The sequence below is a fragment of the Aegilops tauschii genome, chromosome 5 (genome assembly GCF_002575655.3).
Source record: "Aegilops tauschii subsp. strangulata cultivar AL8/78 chromosome 5, Aet v6.0, whole genome shotgun sequence".
In the NCBI taxonomy this organism is placed as follows: Eukaryota; Viridiplantae; Streptophyta; class Magnoliopsida; order Poales; family Poaceae; genus Aegilops; species Aegilops tauschii.
This window is the reverse complement of record NC_053039.3, coordinates 460,542,481-460,564,426: the sequence shown is the minus strand read 5'-3', so window position 1 is coordinate 460,564,426 and position 21,946 is coordinate 460,542,481. Positions and strand designations below refer to the sequence as shown.

Sequence of the window (21,946 nt, the reverse complement as noted above, 5' to 3'; positions counted from 1 at the left end):
GCTTACACTATTACACAATGTATGATACATCCTAGATTATGTGACCGAGTCATGTAATTTTCTTTTATGACCGGTTGTGGTCCATTCTCTTTAATGCACTATTCCAGCTGTGATTTTGATGTATTTTCTTTTCTTACAACTTTCAGCTATTTAGATTTAAATTGCAACTGTACAACTCCGACGAAATAAAAATGTCATATTATGTCAATCTGATTATATAGTGATTGATTATGCATTTTAGTGGAATCCATCGGTAAGGATACAAATCAGTTTTTACTTAAAATACTATTTAATTTAAGTAGGGTATATTACTTTGTATTAATTTTCTTTTATTCTGAAAACGCTTCTGCATGCAAGTTTGGTCGATTATGATGTGTTGTTTATCAGTATAAATTTTTTTATTTTGTAACTATATGTGTTGAATTGTTGATTCTGGCACATATCTTCTACTCTTTACCAATTATCGAGGGATTTTATGACTTAATATGCAGAAATAGATGGAGAAGTAAAAAAAACATAGCTGTCATGTAGCTGTGAGCCAAGAACGATTCATCTTGTAGCTATCCTTGTAGCATGTCTCCATACTCCCAAACGTGTCAAGCAGTTATTAGGTCTCTCTTCCTTGGCTTCATCGTTGTCCCTCGTTATCTCTCTCTGAGATCTAATCCGTTAGATCGTTTGAAATAGTTTGATTCCCGAGTCGCTCCTTGAGACCCTGAAACCTAAAAGACATATATAAATTAGAAGAATTTAATTTAAGATAGCAAGGTGGGACTATTTATAAATAGGCAAATTAACGGATTGGTGGGCTGATTTTATATGCACACCAGGGGCGCCAGATAGGCCCAGCCGGGGACAGACGATGTCGGACTATTTCCTTATGTACCTAATCCTAAATCAGCATGCAATTGTGGAGTAGAGCAGCTGGATGCAGCCTTTGCGATGGAAGGTTTGATCCCCCACGCCGCCGACACTATTTTTTTTGCCCCCTGAGTTGAAGGAAAATAAAAGTGGACCAGGCCCAGCACGGCGGCCGTGTGGCCCAACAGTTTTCGGACTTAAGGTGGCAAATTAAAGCGGCATATGTCCTCGAATTAGTACCACCTCGTATATATATATATATATCTTCTTATTAAATTCAAATTGAAAGCGTAAAATCACAGAAAGAAGCGTATTGTGACGATGAACCCAAGGAGTCAATCCGTGTTTTATTATTAAATTAGGGAAAGATTTCTTGTTGATTTGGATGTGTCTCCACCTGACTAAATTTTCTTGAGCATTTGTGTTGTTCCCTACAAACAACTCATGTGTTATCTAAAGCATGTGTTGAGCAGGATCACAGCAACTTCTTCCGAGTACATACTGCATATGGAGTGTTGGGATTATTTTTCTTCAGTGAACCACACTGTCTAAACCTCATGCAAAGGATCAGAATGCATATAGTGAACTTGGGAATAAGGGCAAGTATGGACACACAAAGAAAAGGTGTTTGTAGTACACATGCTGGTCATCTCAGTTCAGTTGCATATATTAATTATGTACTCGACGAAAGTTTGGTGATGCACAAGCTATATAACAGCATACAGCAGGCAGATCCAGTGAAATCTACAACTCTTTACTATCACAAATCCAATTACAGCACGTCCATGTATACAGTGAGTACAAAAGGGTAAAACTGTTGCAACAACAACAACAAAAAAGGCATCCGCGGCGAAACCGACCTTGCAACCTTCGCCTCTTCCTGCTTCCTATGCCTCAACGAGAAGCGCATACCAATCCACTGCACCAACAGAGCAGAGTTCCTGCTCCTGTCGGTTGGCGACGCACCAGATGTGAGAACCTTCCTCCAGATGCCAAGCACAAGAGTTGGGCTTTGCTGCTGACCCAGCGCTCTTGCTGATACAAGCAAGTGCAGCTTCACATATGTATGTATAGAAACAGAGGTAATATTTCAACAGTTGGTCTCTGTCGTCAATGGTGTCGGGTTTGGCCTTCAGTTCCTCAACTGGTCTCAAGGGGATATCCCAACGGACAAGGTCCAAAAATTTCCCAGAGAAAGAATGGTGCCGTGGCCATCCAATAATTCGTGCTGGTATTCAACTATTCATGCAAAGTTAGAGAGCATACTTCCTTTTTTCTCAAGTTGCAAACCAGACTTTATCATATAAGACCTGGAAAAATAATATGCCGAAACAAATTAACATACACGCCTAATAGGTATATCTGTGCATTAAATGACACCGAAAATACACGCTGGTTGAAAAAACTAAAACAAACAACATTGAAATGTCTGCAAATGAGGCCAGAAGAACACTGGAAAGTGGAAACCAGTATCTAAATGCAGTTCAGATTTTGGGGCTCTACTGATATGCAAAGTCAGCCATGAGTACTACTGAAGAACTTCTTTGCATGGTGAAAATTTGAGGCGTTTGTTACCTCGATTGCAAAAGTACTCCCCATCACGACAAACTGGTATTCTAACAATGAGTAAAGAAGAACACGACCAATACATGTACCTTCTGAATGTTGAAGACTCGAGAAGTGGCTTCCCATCTGTAAGACAGCTTCCCGGATCCAGATGGAATCATAAAGCTGTATAATCAGACACAGTAACATAGTCCGCTCTTGTTTCAAGTCTAGAAATTAACCACTTTTGCTTGACTGTAGAGGAGCCACAGGTCATGTTTCTATTCCAAGGTACTCTTCAGCAAAAAGCTCATTGTTTTTGGCAAGCATGTCTGTCAGACTGCAGTCTATGTTTCTACTCTTTATTATCCAAAACCGTGGCTTTATCCTCCCCTCAAGAGAATAGCTGAAGTACCTTGGATATTCCACAACCGCTTTAAGTGGTTTCTTCATGGTTTGCAATAGAAAATCAAGCTTTGGTTTCAGAACATGCTCAATACTGTACCCCAGAAGTGGGGAGAATCTAGAGATCATTGAGCAGACATCTTTCTTAGACAAGCCCTTCCCCAGAAAGTAATTCATTCTGTAAACATCAGAATTAACATTTACAAATTAAGACAACGTTTTAGCGTTACTAGCGAAAATCACATAATTAGACTTCAGGTAAGCAGCAAATAGTAAAACCAGCTATTGACTACAATGACTTGAGATCATAAGCACAGTTGATTCTATCTTGAACAACAACAACAAAGCCTTTAGTCCCAAACAAGTTGGGGTAGGCTACAGTTGATTCTATCTTGTAACTGGACATATTTCAAATGTTTTACCAATAGTGACGTGTTGGTGTAACTTGCTTAGCCAGTAGTTCTGATAGCAGATCTTTACATGAGGAGTAGCTGGGTCGCCGGAAACTTGAACACAGAGTTTTACTTGGGCACAGTTTTCTAATTGTTAGTTATGTCTCATCTGAAATTATGTGTTTATGTGCAAGGGTAATATGAAGCTCGGCGAAAATTAGGTGAAAACCACCCATAAAGGCCCTAACTAAATAAATATTGAGTGTAGGGTACCTGCCTGCCTAGTCTAACTACTCATAGCCAGATGAGCAGTGAGTTAACATCATTTACAAGTTTACAAGAACAATACACTTATCAACTGCATTGACTAAGACTTTGCAATAAAACCAAATGTCATTTTTGTCATACCTGGGGAGCAGTGTGCGATTTATGTCCAACAATAAAAGCTCTGGGTACTTCTTAATGATACGAGGAAGGTGACGCTCGGAAATACCAAAGTCAATAAGAAAGTCGATTTTCTTTTTGAGGGTATTCTCCACATCTGAAGCAAAAATTTCTGGAGAACGACAGACAATCTTTCCCACTGCTTTCTTATCGAAACCCATATCTTCAAAAAAGGAAACAACCTGGGACATGAGGCAGGGCGATTAGTACAAAGATAACCAGTTGCTGGAAGATATACATGTAAAAATATGACTCAAGATCATCCCTAAATATGGATCACAATGTAACTAAAAGACTTGCTCCGTGTAACAACTACATACTGACAGGAAAGTATGCTATGAACCTATGTCAACCATTTAGGACTAGAGGTTGGCCACACATTCATGCCTCCTAAGTCGTAATCCTAGCAATTTTTATTTGGAATAATTGGGCAACAATATAAAATTGCAAAACTCAAAATATAATGATGAAACCTATTATCGATGTCAACTTAACGTAACATGTATGATACTGACAAAAAAAATATTTACTGACAATAGATTGTTATTTGCCAAAAGAAGAAAAAGAGCTAAAGCTAGGTAAAGAAGCTTTTCCACTACCAATGGAGTTTACACAAAAAGCAAAGCGAATGAATATACATACCTGCAAAAACTCGTTAGCTTTTCTCAGCAGCAACTGTGGACTTGATGTAAGAACAGGAACTACCATTTTCTTACTGATGCCCAGATCATCAAACAGCACCAGAATTGAGTTCATTCTTGTTGTTGAACAACCCAGAATGTGAGGCCAACTTTTGACAGCGGTACCAAGAAATGCACTGGAAATCTGAAAGCAAGAACCTGATTTACGAACACTATCGTATCCAATTATGATAGACTACAAACAAACACAGCATATAACAGATATCTTAAGCCATGTTGGCATAGTATGATTTTTTCCCCCAGTTACCTTTCTTCTGTTGAAGAACAAAAGCGCCTGCTTGTAGTTTTCTATCACACTTGCTGAAAGAATCCATGGATACTTCAACAACATCCGACCAATATATTCTTGTTCTATGCCAGCCTAGGAAAAAAAAGAATAATAATACATTACTGCACTTGTTGTCTAGAGAGAGAAAAAAATGCAGGTTCCAAAATCGTTCACAAACATAAGGATTCAGTTGAGAATCATGTACTTTTAGTATACCTTCTCCCAGGCATGAATCCTTCGCTTGATATCCTTTTCGACGTCAGAAAGCATAATAGGAGGAAATGCCAGCAGAACTGATGGAATCCTTGGCTTGGGAATTCCAATGTGTTTGAGGAAATCAATTAATGGCTTAAGATGATTCTCCTCTGAGCATCGAAGAAGCATTGGAAATGATTCGATGAGATATGGAAATGACACATCCCCATGTGCCAACATGCTCAGACCACCATGTCTGGCCTCCATCTGCAGTTATATTGTTCGAGAAACATAAAATTTCAAGAGACATTTAACGCCATGAAACTTTTATGAGGAAACAGTGATATGCTTTTACCAATCATTGGGACTGTGAAACTTACTTTTTCAAAAAATGACAGCGTACTCTGGAGTGCCTCATCTGCGGGTATTGACAAGTGCGCCATCATGCGCTTAGCATTCCGTCCGATTAGAGTTTCATAGCCACTGCTTGAAAACAGCATTTCCTTCAAGAACTTAGCCTATGCACGAATAAAAACCGTAAGCAACAAATGCTGCAACCTACTGAACATAAGATAGTAACAAATATTGCCACATTTGTCGAAAGAAACTTATCTGACACAGCCATAATCCATACTGTTAAAATATCAGAGATGCGATGCCATCATTTAGGAGTGTCAACGAAAATTTGCTACACATTTTCTAATTTGTATGCAGTAAATGGTTACATTAGATAGTTTGAATTTTTTACAGAACCGACTCAAGCAATGGTGCTTAGTAAGTTCCTAGTGGCGCAAGCTGTAAACTCTGTTTCTGTTCTAATACAGAGGTGATGTCCTAGATTGGGCAGCTTCCAAGATGGAACTTTGATTACATGAACGTATGCCATGGCCACTCACCCTGCGGATGAGCACGGGGAGGCCCTCGGCGGCGACGTAGGGCGCAATGAGCTTGGCGGAGGAGAGGCGCACGCCGAGGCTCTCGACGAGCGGGACGACGGCGCCGTCGCGCCGGCTCCGCCCCATGAAGTACACCTTCCTGCCGAACCCGAGCGCGCCCATCTCGGCGCCGGCGCGCGCGCCCGCCCCGGCGCTCCAGGACGCCCAGAGCCCGAGCTCGTCCAGCTCCCTGACGCCGTCGGCCAGCATGGCGGCGTACCCCGGCGCGCGCGCCGCGATGGCGGCCGCGTCCTCCGGCGACGCGCCGTGGTCCCGCAGCAGCTCGGCCACCGCCGCCTCCGCCTCGCGCGGGTCGCCGCGGGCGGAGGAGAGGGAGCTGGCGGCGTGGGCGGCTGCGGGGGCGGTGACGGGGCGGCGGCGCGGGATTCGGAGGCGGAGGCGGAGGCGGGGAGAGGCGCGGGGCGGGTGCGGCCGGACTGGAGGGGCTGGGGGGTTGAGGGGCGGGGTGGAGAGGAGCGCGGGAGTGGCAGCGAAGGTGGCCATGGCCATGGCGGAGGCGGAGCTGTTTGGCTTCAGAATTATCTTCTCTGCCTCCCTCCGAAGCCTGAACTCGAGGGAACACATTTCAGACGATTTTTTCCCCAGTAATTTCAGACAAATTTCAAGATTCAGACAAATTTGCAGAATTTCATGAAGATGGGGTCTAGAAAAATTTGCATTTCATGACATACTTATTCTGAGTTTTTTAACTGAAAAATTGAACACACAGGCACTTCGCATTCTTAAAAGTTCACCCAAAAAAAAACTCACAGAAAAGACTATGATTATGCATTCTCAAGATTTGTCGAGCACCTGGAACAATTCAGACAGTAATATGATAAAATTGTGTTAAGAGAAAAACAATCGTTTTGAATATCATACGGAAACTAACATTCGGTGAATACCGATGAAAACCACAAAAAAAAGATGTTTTGAAGTTTCAAAAAAACTGAAAAAAAAGGGATGTTAAGAGGATGATGTTTTATTGCCACACAAAATTTTAACTTGAAACACGTTACGAGATGTGAGCTATGAAAAAGACAAAATCAGCGTTGAATAGTGCCGCTGAAAAAAATACGAGACGTTAAGAGAGCGATGTTTTCATTGAATATTGGTTTCCGTATGATATTCTTCCATGTTGTTTTTGCGCATGAATGTTTGTATCTTATTTTGTGCAGGATATACTCGATTGCAGTTTTGCATGAATTTCTTGCAGGTTAGCCATGTTATATAGATGTTTTGATTAATTTATAAGATGCACAAATAGGTAAGTCGTAAACTCTAACACTTGCGGTTGTGTGTACAAAATCAACTCCCTTTTGTTCGTCTCCCATTTGCGGAATCGTATGGCATCTCCAAAGGCGTGCATATGAAGTTATTAGCCGTCTGTATTTTGACATGTCGATGTCACCAAATTACCCGCCGAAAGCGAGGTGCTCAGCGACATCCGCCATTTGTCCCCTCCCCCCCCCCCCCTCCGAAATTTCCAAACGGACCTCAATTGACACAAAACTTGAAGCTGGCACATTCATATGACATAAATCAAATAATTAAACATATGACATAGTTAAAACATAAACTAAGCCTTACCTAATGGCTATTGAACAACCGCCCGAAGTTGTCGTGCAACTCAAAGGTGGTCGGGCGGCCACTATCGGCATCATCTTCGTCCGAGGAGGACCTACCCAATAATCGTTGTGGTTACCATTGTGCGTCCACAAAGAAAGGCTTTGGCCTTCGCGGCGCTCTCTTTTGCTTGTTGGCCCGTGTCGCGCTTCGAGCCCCGGAAACCCTTCTCCAGCGCGGTTTGGTTGGGTAACCGGTGGCGGTGGGCGTCACTTTCCTTCGTGTCTGAGACAAGGTGAGGGGCCATTCGACCGCGAGGTCCTGGTTTCGGAGGACCTCCGGCGCCAACACTGGATCACGCAAGGAGGACGTCGTGCAGCGAGACAAGGAGGGTGTGTCACGACATCTGCCATGGACCGCCATCGCAAGGCGGGGCGGAGGCGTGGACGGCAAGCGGTGGCCTGCGTCCGTCACCGACCACCGTAACGCCTCCTGGAGCACCCCCCCCTCAAGCGCCCTAGAGCCTGGCTCGCTGGGAATGCTCGAATCGGTCGTTTTCCAGCGAGCCAGCCTGAGTTGGGCACAAAAGTGGGCATGGCGTACGCCGCGGTGCAGCGGGAAACGGGTGCAGAGATGGATGCAAAAGGAAATCGGCGAAGGCGGGATGGCGCAAAATCAGCCTCAGCCCACATTTACCCGGTCACCTCTTGCTTTAGGACAAGCCCTTCCTCACTTCTTGGCGCTGGCGGCGACTCAAATCTGCGCAAGCGGCGGCGGCATAACTCTTCGACAAGAGGAGCTACTTCTCCCCTTCTGCTTGGACTTTGTCTGGCCATCCTCGTCTCAGCCATGCCCTCCCCCCCCCCCCGGTCCTCTTTGTCGGTTTCGAAGCTGGTAAGTGATAACCCACAAGTATAGGGGATAAGTTGTAGCCTTTCTCGATAAAAAAGAGTGTCGAACCCAACGAGGAGCTAAAGGTAGGATTTGTATTTCCTTCAAGTTCTATCGACCACCGATACAACTGTATGCGCACTTAACGTTCACTTTACATAGAACAAGTATGAAACTAGAAGTACTTTGTAGGTGTTGTTGGATAGGTTTGCAAGATAATAAAGAGTACGTAAATAAAAACTAGGGGTTGTTTAGATAAAGAAACAACTAAGTTAGTTTTAGTAGAGACCTTTTTGTCACAAGAAAGTTACTTGTCCCTAGGCAATCGATAACTAGACCGGTAATCATTATTGCAATTTTATATGAGGGAGAGGCATAAGCTAACATACTTTCTCTTCTTGGATCATATGCACTTATGATTGAAACTCTATCAAACATCAGTAACTACTAAAGATCATTAAGGTAAAACCCAACCATAGCATTAAAGTATCAAGTCCTCTTTATTCCCATACGCCATAACCCACTTATCCGTGTCTGTGTTTCTATCACTCACGCAACGCAGACAATAAGCAAACCATGAACATATTGCAAACCCTACAGCAGAGATCCCTCACGCTTGCGCGACACGGAGAGCATCATAGGACAGCACCAATAATAAAACACGTAACTCAAACCAATCATGATCATCAATCAACCCATAGGAGAAAACGGATCTACTCAAACATCATAGGATAGCCATACATCATTGGGAAATAATATATAGCGTTGAGGACCATGTTCAAGTAGAGATTACAGCGGGTAGAAGAGGAGTTAGACCGCTGCATAGAGGGGGGAGAGTTGGTGATGACGGTGGCGAAGTTGTTGGTGTAGATCGCCGTCACGATGACGGCCCCGGCGGCATTCCGGCGCCGCCGGGATAGAGGGGGAGAGTGTTGGGGAACGTAGTAATTTCAACAAATTTCCTACGCACACGCAAGATCATGGTGATGCATAGCAACGAGAGGGGAGAGTGTGTCCACGTACCCTCGTAGACCGAAAGCGGAAGCGTTATGACAACGCGGTTGATGTAGTCGTACGTCTTCACGATCGACCGGTCCTCAGTACCGAACGTACGACACCTCCGCGTTCAGCACACGTTCAGCTCGGTGACGTCCTGCGAACTCACGATCCAGTAGAGCTTCGGGGAAGAGCTTCATCAGCACGACGGCGTGATGACGGTGTTGATGAAGTTACCGACGCAGGGCTTTGCCTAAGCACCGCTACGATATGACCGAGGTGGATTATGGTGGAGGGGGGCGCCGCACACGGCTAAGAAAGATCAATGATCAACTTGTGTGTCTATGGGGTGCCCCCTGGCCACGCATATAAAGGAGTGGAGGAGGGGGGAGAGCGCCGGCCCCTATGGCGCGCCCTGGAGGAGTCCTCGCACCGGGAGTAGGATCCCCCCTTCCCTAGTTGGACTAGGAGAGAAGGAAGGGGAGAGAGGGAGGAAGGAAAGGGGGGGCGCCGCCCCCCCTCCTAGTCCAATTCGGACCAGAGGGGGAGGGGGCACGCGGCCTGCCCTGGCCTCCTCTCTCTTTCTCCACTATGGCCAATTAAGGCCCATACAATTACCGGGGGGTTCCGGTAACCTCCCGGTACTCCGGTAAAATCCCGATTTAACCCGGAACCATTCCGATGTCCAAATATAGGCTTCCAATATATCGATCTTTACGTCTCGACCATTTCAAGACTCCTCGTCATGTCCGTGATCATATCCGGGACTCCGAACTACCTTCGGTACATCAAAACACAAAAACTCATAATACCGATCGTCACAGAACTTTAAGCGTGCGGACCCTACGGGTTCAAGAACTATGTAGACATGACCGAGACACGTCTCTGGCCAATAACCAATAGCGGAACCTGGATGCTCATATTGGTTCCTACATATTCTACGAAGATCTTTATCGGTCAAACGGCATAACAACATACGTTGTTCCCTTTGTCATCGGTATGTTACTTGCCCGAGATTCGATCGTCGGTATCTCAATACCTAGCTCAATCTCGTTACCAGCAAGTCTCTTTAGTCGTTCTGTAATGCATCATCCTGCAACTAACTCATTAGTTGCATTGCTTGCAAGGCTTATAGTGATGTGCATTACCGAGAGGGCCCAGAGATACCTCTCCGACAATCGGAGTGACAAATCCTAATCTCGATCTATGCCAACTCAACAAGTACCATCAGAGACACCTGTAGAGCACCTTTATAATCACCCAGTTACGTTGTGGCGTTTGGTAGCACACAAAGTGATCCTCCGGTAATCGGGAGTTGCATAATCTCATAGTCATAGGAACATGTATAAGTTATGAAGAAAGCAATAGCAGTAAACTAAAACGATCAAGTGCTAAGCTAACGGAATGGGTCAAGTCAATCACATCATTCTCTAATGATGTGATCCCATTAATCAAATGACAACTCATGTCTATGGCTAGTAAACATAACCATCTTTGATTCAACGAGCTAGTCAAGTAGAGGCATACTAGTGACACTCTGTTTGTCTATGTATTCACACATGTACTAAATTTCCGGTTAATACAATTCTAGCATGAATAATAAACATTTATCATGATATAAGGAAATATAAATAACAACTTTATTATTGCCTCTAGGGCATATTTCCTTTAGTCTCCCAGTTGCACTAGAGTCAATAATCTAGTTCACATCGCCATGTGATTTAACACCAATAGTTCACATCACCATGTGATTAACACCCATAGTTCACATCGCCATGTGACCAGCACTCAAAGGGTTTACTAGAGTCAGTAATCTTAGTTCACATCGCCATGTGATTAACACCCAAAGAGTACTAAGTTGTGATCATGTTTTGCTTGTGAGAGAAGTTTAGTCAACGGGTCTGCCATGTTCAGATCCGTATGTATTTTGCAAATTTCTATGTCAACAATGCTCTGCACGGAGCTATTCTAGCTAATTGCTCCCACTTTCAATATGTATCCAGATTGAGACTTAGAGTCATCTGGATCAGTGTCAAAACTTGCATCGACGTAACCCTTTACGACGAACCTTTTGTCACGTCCATAATCGAGAAACATATCCTTATTCCACTAAGGATAATTTTGACCGCTGTCCAGTGATCTACTCCTAGATCACTATTGTACTCCCTTGCCAAACTCAGTGTAGGGTATACAATAGATTTGGTACACAGCATGGCATACTTTATAGAAACTATGGCTGAGGCATACGAAATGACTTTCATTCTCTTTCTATCTTCTGCCGTGGTCGGGCTTTGAGTCTTACTCAATTTCACACCTTGTAACACAGGCAAGAACTCTTTCTTTGACTGTTCCATTTTGAACTATTTCAAAATCTTGTCAAGGTATGTACTCATTGAAAAAACTTATCAAGCGTCTTGATCTATCTCTATAGATCTTGATGCTCAATATGTAAGCATCTTCACCGAGGTCTTTCTTTGAAAAACTCCTTTCCAATACTCCTTTATGCTTTCCAGAAAATTCTACATTATTTCCGATCAACAATATGTCATTCACATATACTTATCAGAAATGTTGTAGTACTCCCACTCACTTTCTTGTAAATACAGGCTTCACCGCAAGTCTGTATAAAACTATATGCTTTGATCAACTCATCAAAGCGTATATTCCAACTCCGAGATGCTTGCACCAGTCCATAGATGGATCGCTGGAGCTTGCACATTCTGTTAGCACCTTTAGGATCGACAAAACCTTCTGGTTGCATCATATACAACTCTTCTTTAAAAAATCCATTAAGGAATGTAGTTTTGACATCCATTTGCCAGATTTCATAAAATGTGGCAATTTACTAACATGATTCGGACAGACTTAAGCATCGCTACGAGTGAGAAAATCTCATCGTAGTCAACACCTTGAACTTTGTCGAAAACCTTTTTCGACAAGTCTAGCTTTGTAGATAGTAACACTACTATCAGCGTCCGTCTTCCTCTTGAAGATCCATTTAATCTCAATGGCTCGCCGATCATTTGGGCAAGTTAATCAAAGTCCATACTTTGTTCTCATACATGGATCCCATCTCAGATTTCATGGCCTCAAGCCATTTCGCGGAATCTGGGCTCATCATCGCTTCCTCATAGTTCGTAGATTCGTCATGGTCAAGTAACATGACCTCCAGAACAGGATTACCGTACCACTCTGGTGTGGATCTTACTCTGGTTGACCTACGAGGTTCGGTAGTAACTTGATCTGAAGTTACATGATCATCATCATTAGCTTCCTCACTAATTGGTGTAGGAGTCACAGAAACAGATTTATGTGATGAACTACTTTCCAATAAGGGAGCAGGTACATTTACCTCATCAAGTTCTACTTTCCTCCCACTCACTTCTTTCGAGAGAAACTCCTTCTCTAGAAAGGATCCATTCTTAGCAACGAATGTCTTGCCTTCGGATCTGTGATAGAAGGTGTACCCAACTGTCTCCTTTGGGTATCCTATGAAGACACATTTCTTCGATTTGGGTTTGAGCTTATCAGGATGAAACTTTTTCACATAAGCATTGCAACCCCAAACTTTAAGAAACGACAACTTTGGTTTCTTGCCAAACCACAGTTCATATGGTGTCGTCTCAACGGATTTAGATGGTGCCCTATTTAACATGAATGCAGCTGTCTCTAATGCATAACCCCAAAACGGTAGTGGTAAATCGGTAAGAGACATCATAGATTGCACCATATCTAATAAAGTACGGTTACGATGTTCGGACACACCATTACGCTGTGGTGTTCCAGGTGGCGTGAGTTGCGAAACTATTCCGCATTGTTTCAAATGAAGACCAAACTCGTAACTCAAATATTCTCCTCCACGATCAGATCGTAGAAACTTTATTTTCTTGTTACGATGATTTTCCACTTCACTATGAAATTATTTGAACTTTTCAAATGTTTCAGATTTATGTTTCATCAAGTAGATATACCCATATCTGCTCAAATCATCTATGAAGGTCAGAAAATAACGATACCTGCCGCGAGCCTCAACACTCATCAGACTGCATACATCAGTATGTATTATTTCCAACAAGTCTGTTGCTCGCTCCATTGTTCCGGAGAACGGAGTCTTAGTCATCTTGCCCATGAGGCATGGTTCGCAAGCATCAACTGATTCATAATCAAGTGATTCCAAAAGCCCATCAGCATGGTTTTTCTTCATGCGCTTTACGCCAATATGACCTAAACGGCAGTGCCACAAATAAGTTGCACTATCATTATTGACTTTGCATCTTTTGGCTTCAATATTATGAATATGTGTATCACTACGATCGAGATTCAATAATCCATTCACCTTGGGTGTATGACCATTGAAGGTTTTATTCATGTAAACAGAACAACAATTATTCTCTAACTTTAAATGAATAACCGTATTGCAATAAACATGATCAAATCATATTCATGCTTAACGCAAACACCAAATAACATTTATTTAGGTTCAACACTAATCCGGAAGTATAGGGAGTGTGCGATGATGATCATATCAATCTTGGAACCACTTCCAACACACATCGTCACTTCACCCTTAACTAGTCTCTGTTCATTCTGCAACTCCCGTTTCGAGTTACTAATCTTAGCAACTGAACTAGTATCAAATACTGAGGGGTTGTTATAAACACTAGTAATGTACATATCAATAACATGTATATCAAATATACCTTTGTTCACTTTGCCATCCTTCTTATCCGCCAAGTATCTAGGGCAGTTCCACTTCCAGTGACCATTTCCTTTGAAGTAGAAGCACTCAGTTTCAGACTTGGGTCTAGCTTTGGGATTCTTCATGGAAGTGACAACTTGCTTGTCATTCTTATTGAAGTTCCCTTTCTATCCCTTTGCCCTTTTCTTGAAACTAGTGGTCTTGTTAACCATCAACACTTGATGCTCTTTCTTGATTTCTACCTTCGCCAATTTCAGCTTCGCGAAGAGCTCGGGAATTACTTTCATCATCCCTTGCATATTATAGTTCATCATGAAGTTCTACTAACTTGGTGATAGCGACTAGAGAACTTTGTCAATTACTATCTTATCTGGAAGATTAACTCCCACTTGATTCAAGTAATTGTAGTACCCAGACAATCTGAGCACATGCTCACTGGTTGAGCTAGTCTCCTCCATCTTGTAGGCAAAGTACTGTCAGAGGTCTCATACCTCTCGACACGGGCATGAGTATGAAATACCAATTTCAACTCTTGGAACATCTCACATGCTCCATGTCATTCAAAATATTTTTCAAGTCCCGGTTCTAAGCCGTAAAGCATGGTGCACTAAACTATCAAGTAGTCATCATACTGAGCATTGTTAAACGTTCATAACGTCCGCATCTGCTCCTGCAATAGGTATGTCACCTAGCGGTGCATCAAGGACATAATACTTCTGTGCAGCAATGAGGATAATCCTCAGATCACGGAGCTAGTCCGCATCATTCCTACTAACATTTTCAACTTATTTTTCTCTAGGAACATATCAAAAATAAATGGGAAACTACATCGCAAGCTATTGATCTACAACATAGATATGCAAATACTATCAGGACTAAGTTCATGATAAATTAAAGTTCAATTAATCAAATTACTTAAGAACTCCCACTTAGATAGACATCCCTTGAGTCATCTAAATGATCACGTGATCCATATCAACTAGACCATGTCCGATCATCACGTGAGATGGAGTAGTTTTCAATGGAGAACATCACTATGTTGATCATATCTACTATATGATTCACGTTCGACCTTTCGGTCTCCAGTGTTCCGAGGCCATATCTGCATATGCTAGGCTCGCTAAGTTTAACCCGAGTATTCTGCATGTGCAAAACAGGCTTGCACCCGTTGTATGTGAACGTAGAGCTTATCAATCCCGATCATCACATGGTGTCTCAGCACGAAGAACTGTTGCAACGGTGCATACTCAGGGAGAACACTTATACCTTGAAATTTTAGTAAGGGATCATATTATAAAGCTACCGCCGAACCAAGCAAAATAAGATGTATAAAAGATAAACATCACATGCAATCAAAATATGTGACATGATATGGCCATCATCATCTTGTGCCTTTGATCTCCATCTCCAAAGTACCATCATGATTTCTATCCTCACCGGCATGACTGAAGGAAATATGTCCTAGAGGCAATAATAAAGTTATTATTTATTTCCTTATATCATGATAAATGTTTATTATTCATGCTAGAATTGTATTAACCGGAAACATAATACTTGTGTGAATTCATAGACAAACAGAGTGTCACTAGTATGCCTCTACTTGACTAGCTTGTTGATCGAAGATGGTTACGTTTCCTAGCCATAGACATGAGTTGTCATTTGATTAACGAGATCACATCATTAGGAGAATGATGTGATTGACTTGACCCATTCCGTTAGCTTAGCACTTGATCGTTTAGTATGTTGCTATTGCTTTCTTCATGACTTATACATGTTCCTATGGCTATGAGATTATGCAACTCCCGTTTACCGGAGGAACATTGTGTGCTACGAAACGTCACAATGTAACTGGGTGATTATAAAGGTGCTCTACAGGTGTCTCCGAAGGTACTTGTTGGGTTGGTGTATTTCGAGATTAGGATTTGTCACTCCGATTGTCGGAGAGGTATCTCTGGGCCCACTCGGTAATGCACATCACTATAAGCCTTGCAAGCATTGTAACTAATGAGATTAACACCCAAAGAGTACTAAGGTGTGATCATGTTTTGCTTGTGAGAGAAGTTTAGTCAACGGGTCTGCCATATTCAGATCCGTATGTATTTTGCAAATTTCTATGTCTACAATGCTCTGCACGGAGCTACTTTAGCTAATTTCTCCCACTTTCAATATGTATCTAGATGAAGACTTAGAGTCATCTGGATCAGTGCCAAAACTTGTATCGACGTAACCCTTTTACGACGAACCTTTTGTCACCTCCATAATCGAGAAACATATCCTTATTCCACTAAGGCTAATTTTGACCGCTGTCCAGTGATCTACTCCTAGATCACTATTGTACTCCCTTGCCAAAATCAGTGTAGGGTATACAATAGATCTGGTACATAGCATGGCATACTTTATAGAACCTATGGCTGAGGCATTGGGAATGACTTTCATTCCCTTTCTATCTTCTGTCGTGGTCGGGCTTTGAGTCTTACTCAATTTCACACCTTATAACACAGGCAAGAACTCTTTCTTTGACTGTTCCATTTTGAACTACTTCAAAATCTTGTCAAGGTATGTACTCATTGAAAAAACTTATCAAGCGTTTTGATCTATCTCTGTAGATCTTGATGCTCAATATGTAAGCAGCTTCACCGAGGTCTTTCTTTGAAAAACTCCTTTCAAACACTCCTTTATGCTTTGCAGAATAATTCTACATTATTTCCGATCAACAATATGTCATTCACATATACTTATCAGAAATGTTGTAGTGCTCCCACTCACTTTCTTGTAAATACAGGCTTCACCGCAAGTCTGTATAAAACTATATGCTTTGATCAACTCATCAAAGCGTATATTCCAACTCCGAGATGCTTGCACCAGTCCATAGATGGATCGCTGGAGCTTGCACATTTTGTTAACACCTTTAGGATCGACAAAACCTTCTGGTTGCATCATATACAACTCTTCTTTAATAAATCCATTAAGGAATGCAGTTTTGTTTATTCATTTGCCAGATTTCATAAAATGCGGCAATTGCTAACATGATTCGGACAGACTTAAGCATAGATACGAGTGAGAAACTCTCATCGTAGTCAACACCTTGAACTTGTCGAAAACCTTTTGCGAAAATTCTAGCTTTGTAGATAGTAACACTACTATCAGCGTCCGTCTTCCTCTTGAAGATCCATTTAATCTCAATGGCTCGCCGATCATTTGGGCAAGTTAATCAAAGTCCATACTTTGTTCTCATACATGGATCCCATCTTAGATTTCATGGCCTCAAACCATTTCGCGGAATCTGGGCTCATCATCGCTTCCTCATAGTTCGTAGGTTCGTCATGGTCAAGTAACATGACCTCCAGAATAGGATTACCGTACCACTCTGGTGTGGATCTCACTCTGGTTGACCTACGAGGTTCGGTAGTAACTTGATCTGAAGTTACATGATCATCATCATTAGCTTCCTGACTAATTGGTGTAGGAGTCACAGGAACCGGTTTCTGTGATGAACTACTTCCCAATAAGGGAGCAGGTACAGTTACCTCATCAAGTTCTACTTTCCTCCCACTCACTTCTTTTGAGAGAAACTCCTTCTCTAGAAAGGATCCAAATTTAGCAACGAATATCTTGCCTTCGGATCTGTGATAGAAGGTGTACCCAACTGTCTCCTTTGGGTATCCTATGAAGACACATTTCTCCGATTTGAGTTTGAGCTTATCAGGATGAAACTTTTCTTATAAGCATTGCAACCCCAAACTTTAAGAAACGACAACTTTGGTTTCTTGCCAAACCACAGTTCATATGGTGTCGTCTCAACGGATTTTAGATGGTGCCCTATTTAACGTGAATGCAGCTGTCTCTAATGCATCACCCCAAAACGATAGTGGTAAATTGGTAAGAGACATCATAGATTGTACTATATCCAATAAAGTACGGTTATGATGTTCGGACACACCATTATGCTGTGGTGTTCCAGGTGGCACGAATTTGTGAAACTATTCCACATTTTTTTAATTGAAGACCAAACTCGTAACTCAAATATTCGTCTCCGCGATCAGATCGTAGAAACCTTATTTTCTTGTCACGATGATTTTCCACTTCACTCTGAAATTCTTTGAACTTTTCAAATGTTTCAGACTTATGTTTCATCAATTAGATATGCCCATTTTTGGGTAACGTAGCAGAAATTCAAAATTTTCTACGCATCACCAAGATCAATCTATGGAGTACTCTAGCAACGAGGGGAAGGGGAGTGAATCTACATACCATTGTAGATCGCGATGCGGAAGCGTTGCAAGAACGCGGATGAAGGAGTCGTACTCGTAGCGATTCAGATCGCGGTTGATTCCGATCTAAGCACCGAAGAACGGTGCCTCCGCGTTCAACACACGTGCAGCCCGGTAACGTCTCCCACGCCTTGATCCAGCAAGCAGAGAGGGAGAGGTTGGGGAAGACTCCATCCAGCAGCAGCACGACGGTGTGGTGGTGGTGGAGGAGCGTGGCAATCCCGCAGGGCTTCGCCAAGCACCGCGGGAGAGGAGGAGGAGGGAGAGGGGTAGGGTTGCGCCGAAAGAGAGACGTTCTCATGTCTTGGGCAGCCCCAAAACCCCAATATATATAGGGGAGGGGGAGGGCTGCGCCCCCATCTAGGGTTTCCCCCCCCCCAAGGGGTGCGGCCAGCCCTAGATGGGCCTTGGGGGGGCGGCCAAAGGGGGGAGAGAGGGGGCGCCCCACTAGATGGGCCTTAGGCCCATCTGAGCCTAGGGTTTCCCCCTTCCCCCCTTTCCTGCGCCCTGGGCCTCTTGTGGGGGGGCGCACTAGCCCACCTGGGGCTGGTCCCCTCCCACACTTGGCCCATGCAGCCCTCTGGGGCCGGTGGCCCCACTTGGTGGACCCCCGGGACCCTCCCGGTGGTCCCGGTACATTACCGATATCACCCGAAACTTTTCCGGTGACCAAAACAGGACTTCCCATATATAAATCTTTACCTCCGGACCATTCCGGAACTCCTCGTGACATCCGGGATCTCATCCGGGACTCCGAACAACATTCGGTAATCACGTACAGACTTTCCCTATAACCCTAGCGTCATTGAACCTTAAGTGTGTAGACCCTACGGGTTCGGGAACCATGTAGACATGACCGAGACGTTCTCCGGTCAATAACCAACAGCGGGATCTGGATACCCATGTTGGCTCCCACATGTTCCACGATGATCTCATCGGATGAACCACGATGTCGGGGATTCAATCAATCCCGTATACAATTCCCTTTGTCTATCAGTATGTTACTTGCCCGAGATTCGATCGTCGGTATCCCGATACCTTGTTCAATCTCGTTACCGGCAAGTCTCTTTACTCGTTCCGTAACTCACATCATCCCGTGATCAACTCCTTGGTCACACTGTGCACATTATGATGATGTCCTACCGAGTGGGCCCAGAGATACCTCTCCGTTTACACGGAGTGACAAATCCCAGTCTCGATTCGTGCCAACCCAACAGACACTTTCGGAGATACCTGTAGTGCACCTTTATAGCCACCCAGTTACGTTGTGACGTTTGGTACACCCAAAGCATTACTACAGTATCCAGGAGTTGCACAATCTCATGGTCTAAGGAACTCATACTTGACATTAGAAAAGCTCTGAACAAACGAACTACACGATCTTGTGTTAGGCTTAGGATTGGGTCTTGTCCATCACATCATTCTCCTAATGATGTGATCCCGTTATCAACGACATCCAATGTCCATGGTCAGGAAACCGTAACCATCTATTGATCAACGAGCTAGTCAACTAGAGGCTTACTAGGGACATGGTGTTGTCTATGTATCCACACATGTATCTGAGTTTCCTATGAATACAATTCTAGCATGGATAATAAACGATTATCATGAACAAGGAAATATAATAATAACCTATTTATTATTGCCTCTAGGGCATATTTCCAACAGTCTCCCACTTGCACTAGAGTCAATAATCTAGTCCACATCACCATGTGATTAACACTCATAGGTCACATCACCATGTGACCAACATCCAAAGAGTTTACTAGAGTCAACAATCTAGTTCACATCACTATGTGATTAACACTCAATGAGTTCTGGTTTGATCATGTTATGCTTGTGAGAGAGGTTATTAGTCAACGGGTCTGAACCTTTCAGATCCGTGTGTGCTTTACGAATATCTATGTCATCTTGTGGATGCTACCACGCGCTATTTGGAGCCATTTCAAATAATTGCTCTACTATACGAATCCGGTTTACTACTCAGAGTCATCTGGATTAGTGTCAAAGTCCGCATCGACGTAACCCTTTACGACAAACGAACTCCCTTTCACCTCCATAATCGAGAAAATTCCATAGTCCACTAGGTACCAAGGATAAGTTCGACCGCTGTCATGTGATCCATTCCCGGATCACTATTGTACCCCTTGACCAACTCATGGCAAGGCACACTTCATGTGCGGTACGCAGCATAGCATACTGTAGAGCCTACGTCTGAAGCATAGGGGACGACCTTCGTCCTTTCTCTCTCTTCTGTTGTGGTCAGGTCTTGAGTCTTACTCAATACTCACACCTTGTAACACAGCCAAGAACTCCTTCTTTGCTGATCTATTTCGAACTCTTTCAAAATCATGTCAAGGTGTGCGTTCTTTGAAAGTATCATCAGGCGTCTTGATCTATCTCTATAGATCTTGATGCCCAATATGTAAGCAGCTTTATCCAGGTCTTCCTTTGAAAACTCCTTTCAAACAACCCTTTATGCTTTCCAGAAATTTTACATCATTTCGGATCAACAATATGTCATTCACATATACTTATCAGAAATGTTGTAGCGCTCCCACTCACTTTATTGTAAATACAAGTTTCTAACAAACTTTGTATAAACCCAAAAACTTTGATCACTCCATCAAAGCGTATATTCTGACTCCGAGATGCTTGCTCTAGTCCATGGAAGGAACGCTGGAGCTTAGCATACCTTTTAGCATCCTTAGGATCGACAAAACCTTTCTGATTGTATCACATACAACCTTTCCTTATGAAAACTGGTAAGGAAACTTGTTTTGACATCCATCTGCCAGATTTCATAAATGCAGCTAATGCTAACATGATTCCGACGGACTTAAGCATCGCTACGGATGAGAAAATCTCATCGTAGTCAACTCCTTGAACTTGTGGAAATACCCTTTGCCACAAGTCGAGCTTCATAGACGGTAACATTACCGTCCACGTCCGTCTTCTTCTCAAAGATCCATTTATCTCGGATTTCATGGCTTCTAACCATTTGTCGGAATATGGGCCCACCATCGCTTCTCCATAGCTCGTAGGTTCAGTATTGTCCAACAACACGATATCTCAGACAGGATCACGTACCACTCTGAAGTATTACGCATCCTCGTCGTCCTACGAGGTTTGATAGTGACTTGATCCGAAGTTTCATGATCACTATCATAAGCTTCCACTTCAATTGGTGTAGGTGCCACAGGAACAACTTCCTGTGCCCTGCTACACACTAGTTGAAGTGACGGTTCAATAACCTTATCAAGTCTCCACCATCCTCCCACTCAATTCTTTCAATTACTTTTGCTTCCAGATCTGAAATAGGAGGTATACCCAACTGTTTTGGGTATTCTATGAAGATGCATTTATCCGCTTTGGGTTCGAGCTTATCAGCCTGAAACTTTTTCACATAAGCATCGCAGCCCCAAACTTTTAAGAAACGACAACTTAGGTTTCTCTAAACGGTGTCGTCTCAACGGAATTGCGTGGTGCCCCTTTTAAAGTGAATGTGGTTGTCTCTAATGCCTAACCCATAAACGATAGTGGTAATTCGATAAGAGACATCATGGTATGCACCATATCCAATAGGGTGCAGTTATGATGTTCGGACACACCATCACACTGTGGTGTTCCAGGCAGTATTAATTGTGAAACACTTTCCACAATGTCTTAATTGTGTGCCAAACTCGTAACTCAGATACTCATCTCTATGATCATATCACAGACATTTTATCCTCTTGTCACGACGATCTTCAACTTCACTCTGAAATTACTTGAACC

General features: G+C 43.1%; 1 protein-coding gene across 1 annotated transcript; it reads right to left on the bottom strand.

Moving 5' to 3' along the window:
• Positions 1-1,507: 1,507 nt before the first annotated feature.
• LOC109755576 (uncharacterized) lies at positions 1,508-6,309 on the bottom strand. The gene is made up of 8 exons (XM_020314471.4): positions 5,708-6,309; positions 5,192-5,329; positions 4,833-5,078; positions 4,596-4,709; positions 4,290-4,472; positions 3,612-3,829; positions 2,517-2,989; positions 1,508-2,171 (listed from the first exon to the last, which is right to left on the bottom strand). The coding sequence occupies exons 1-7, from the start codon at positions 6,254-6,256 to the stop codon at positions 2,680-2,682; spliced, it is 1,758 nt and encodes a 585-aa protein (XP_020170060.1). The 5' UTR covers positions 6,257-6,309; the 3' UTR covers positions 1,508-2,171; positions 2,517-2,679.
• Positions 6,310-21,946: the final 15,637 nt, after the last annotated feature.

Excerpts from the sequence above, each read along its gene's own strand:
- LOC109755576 (XM_020314471.4), bottom strand. The coding sequence starts at position 6,256 with ATGGCCATGGCCACCTTCGCTGCCACTCCCGCGCTCCTCTCCACCCCG. Across the intron at positions 4,710-4,832 it reads GGATTCATGCCTGGGAGAAG|GCTGGCATAGAACAAGAATA; the intron begins GTATACTAAAAG and ends TTTTTTTCCTAG. Across the intron at positions 2,990-3,611 it reads AATCGCACACTGCTCCCCAG|AATGAATTACTTTCTGGGGA; the intron begins GTATGACAAAAA and ends TGATGTTTACAG.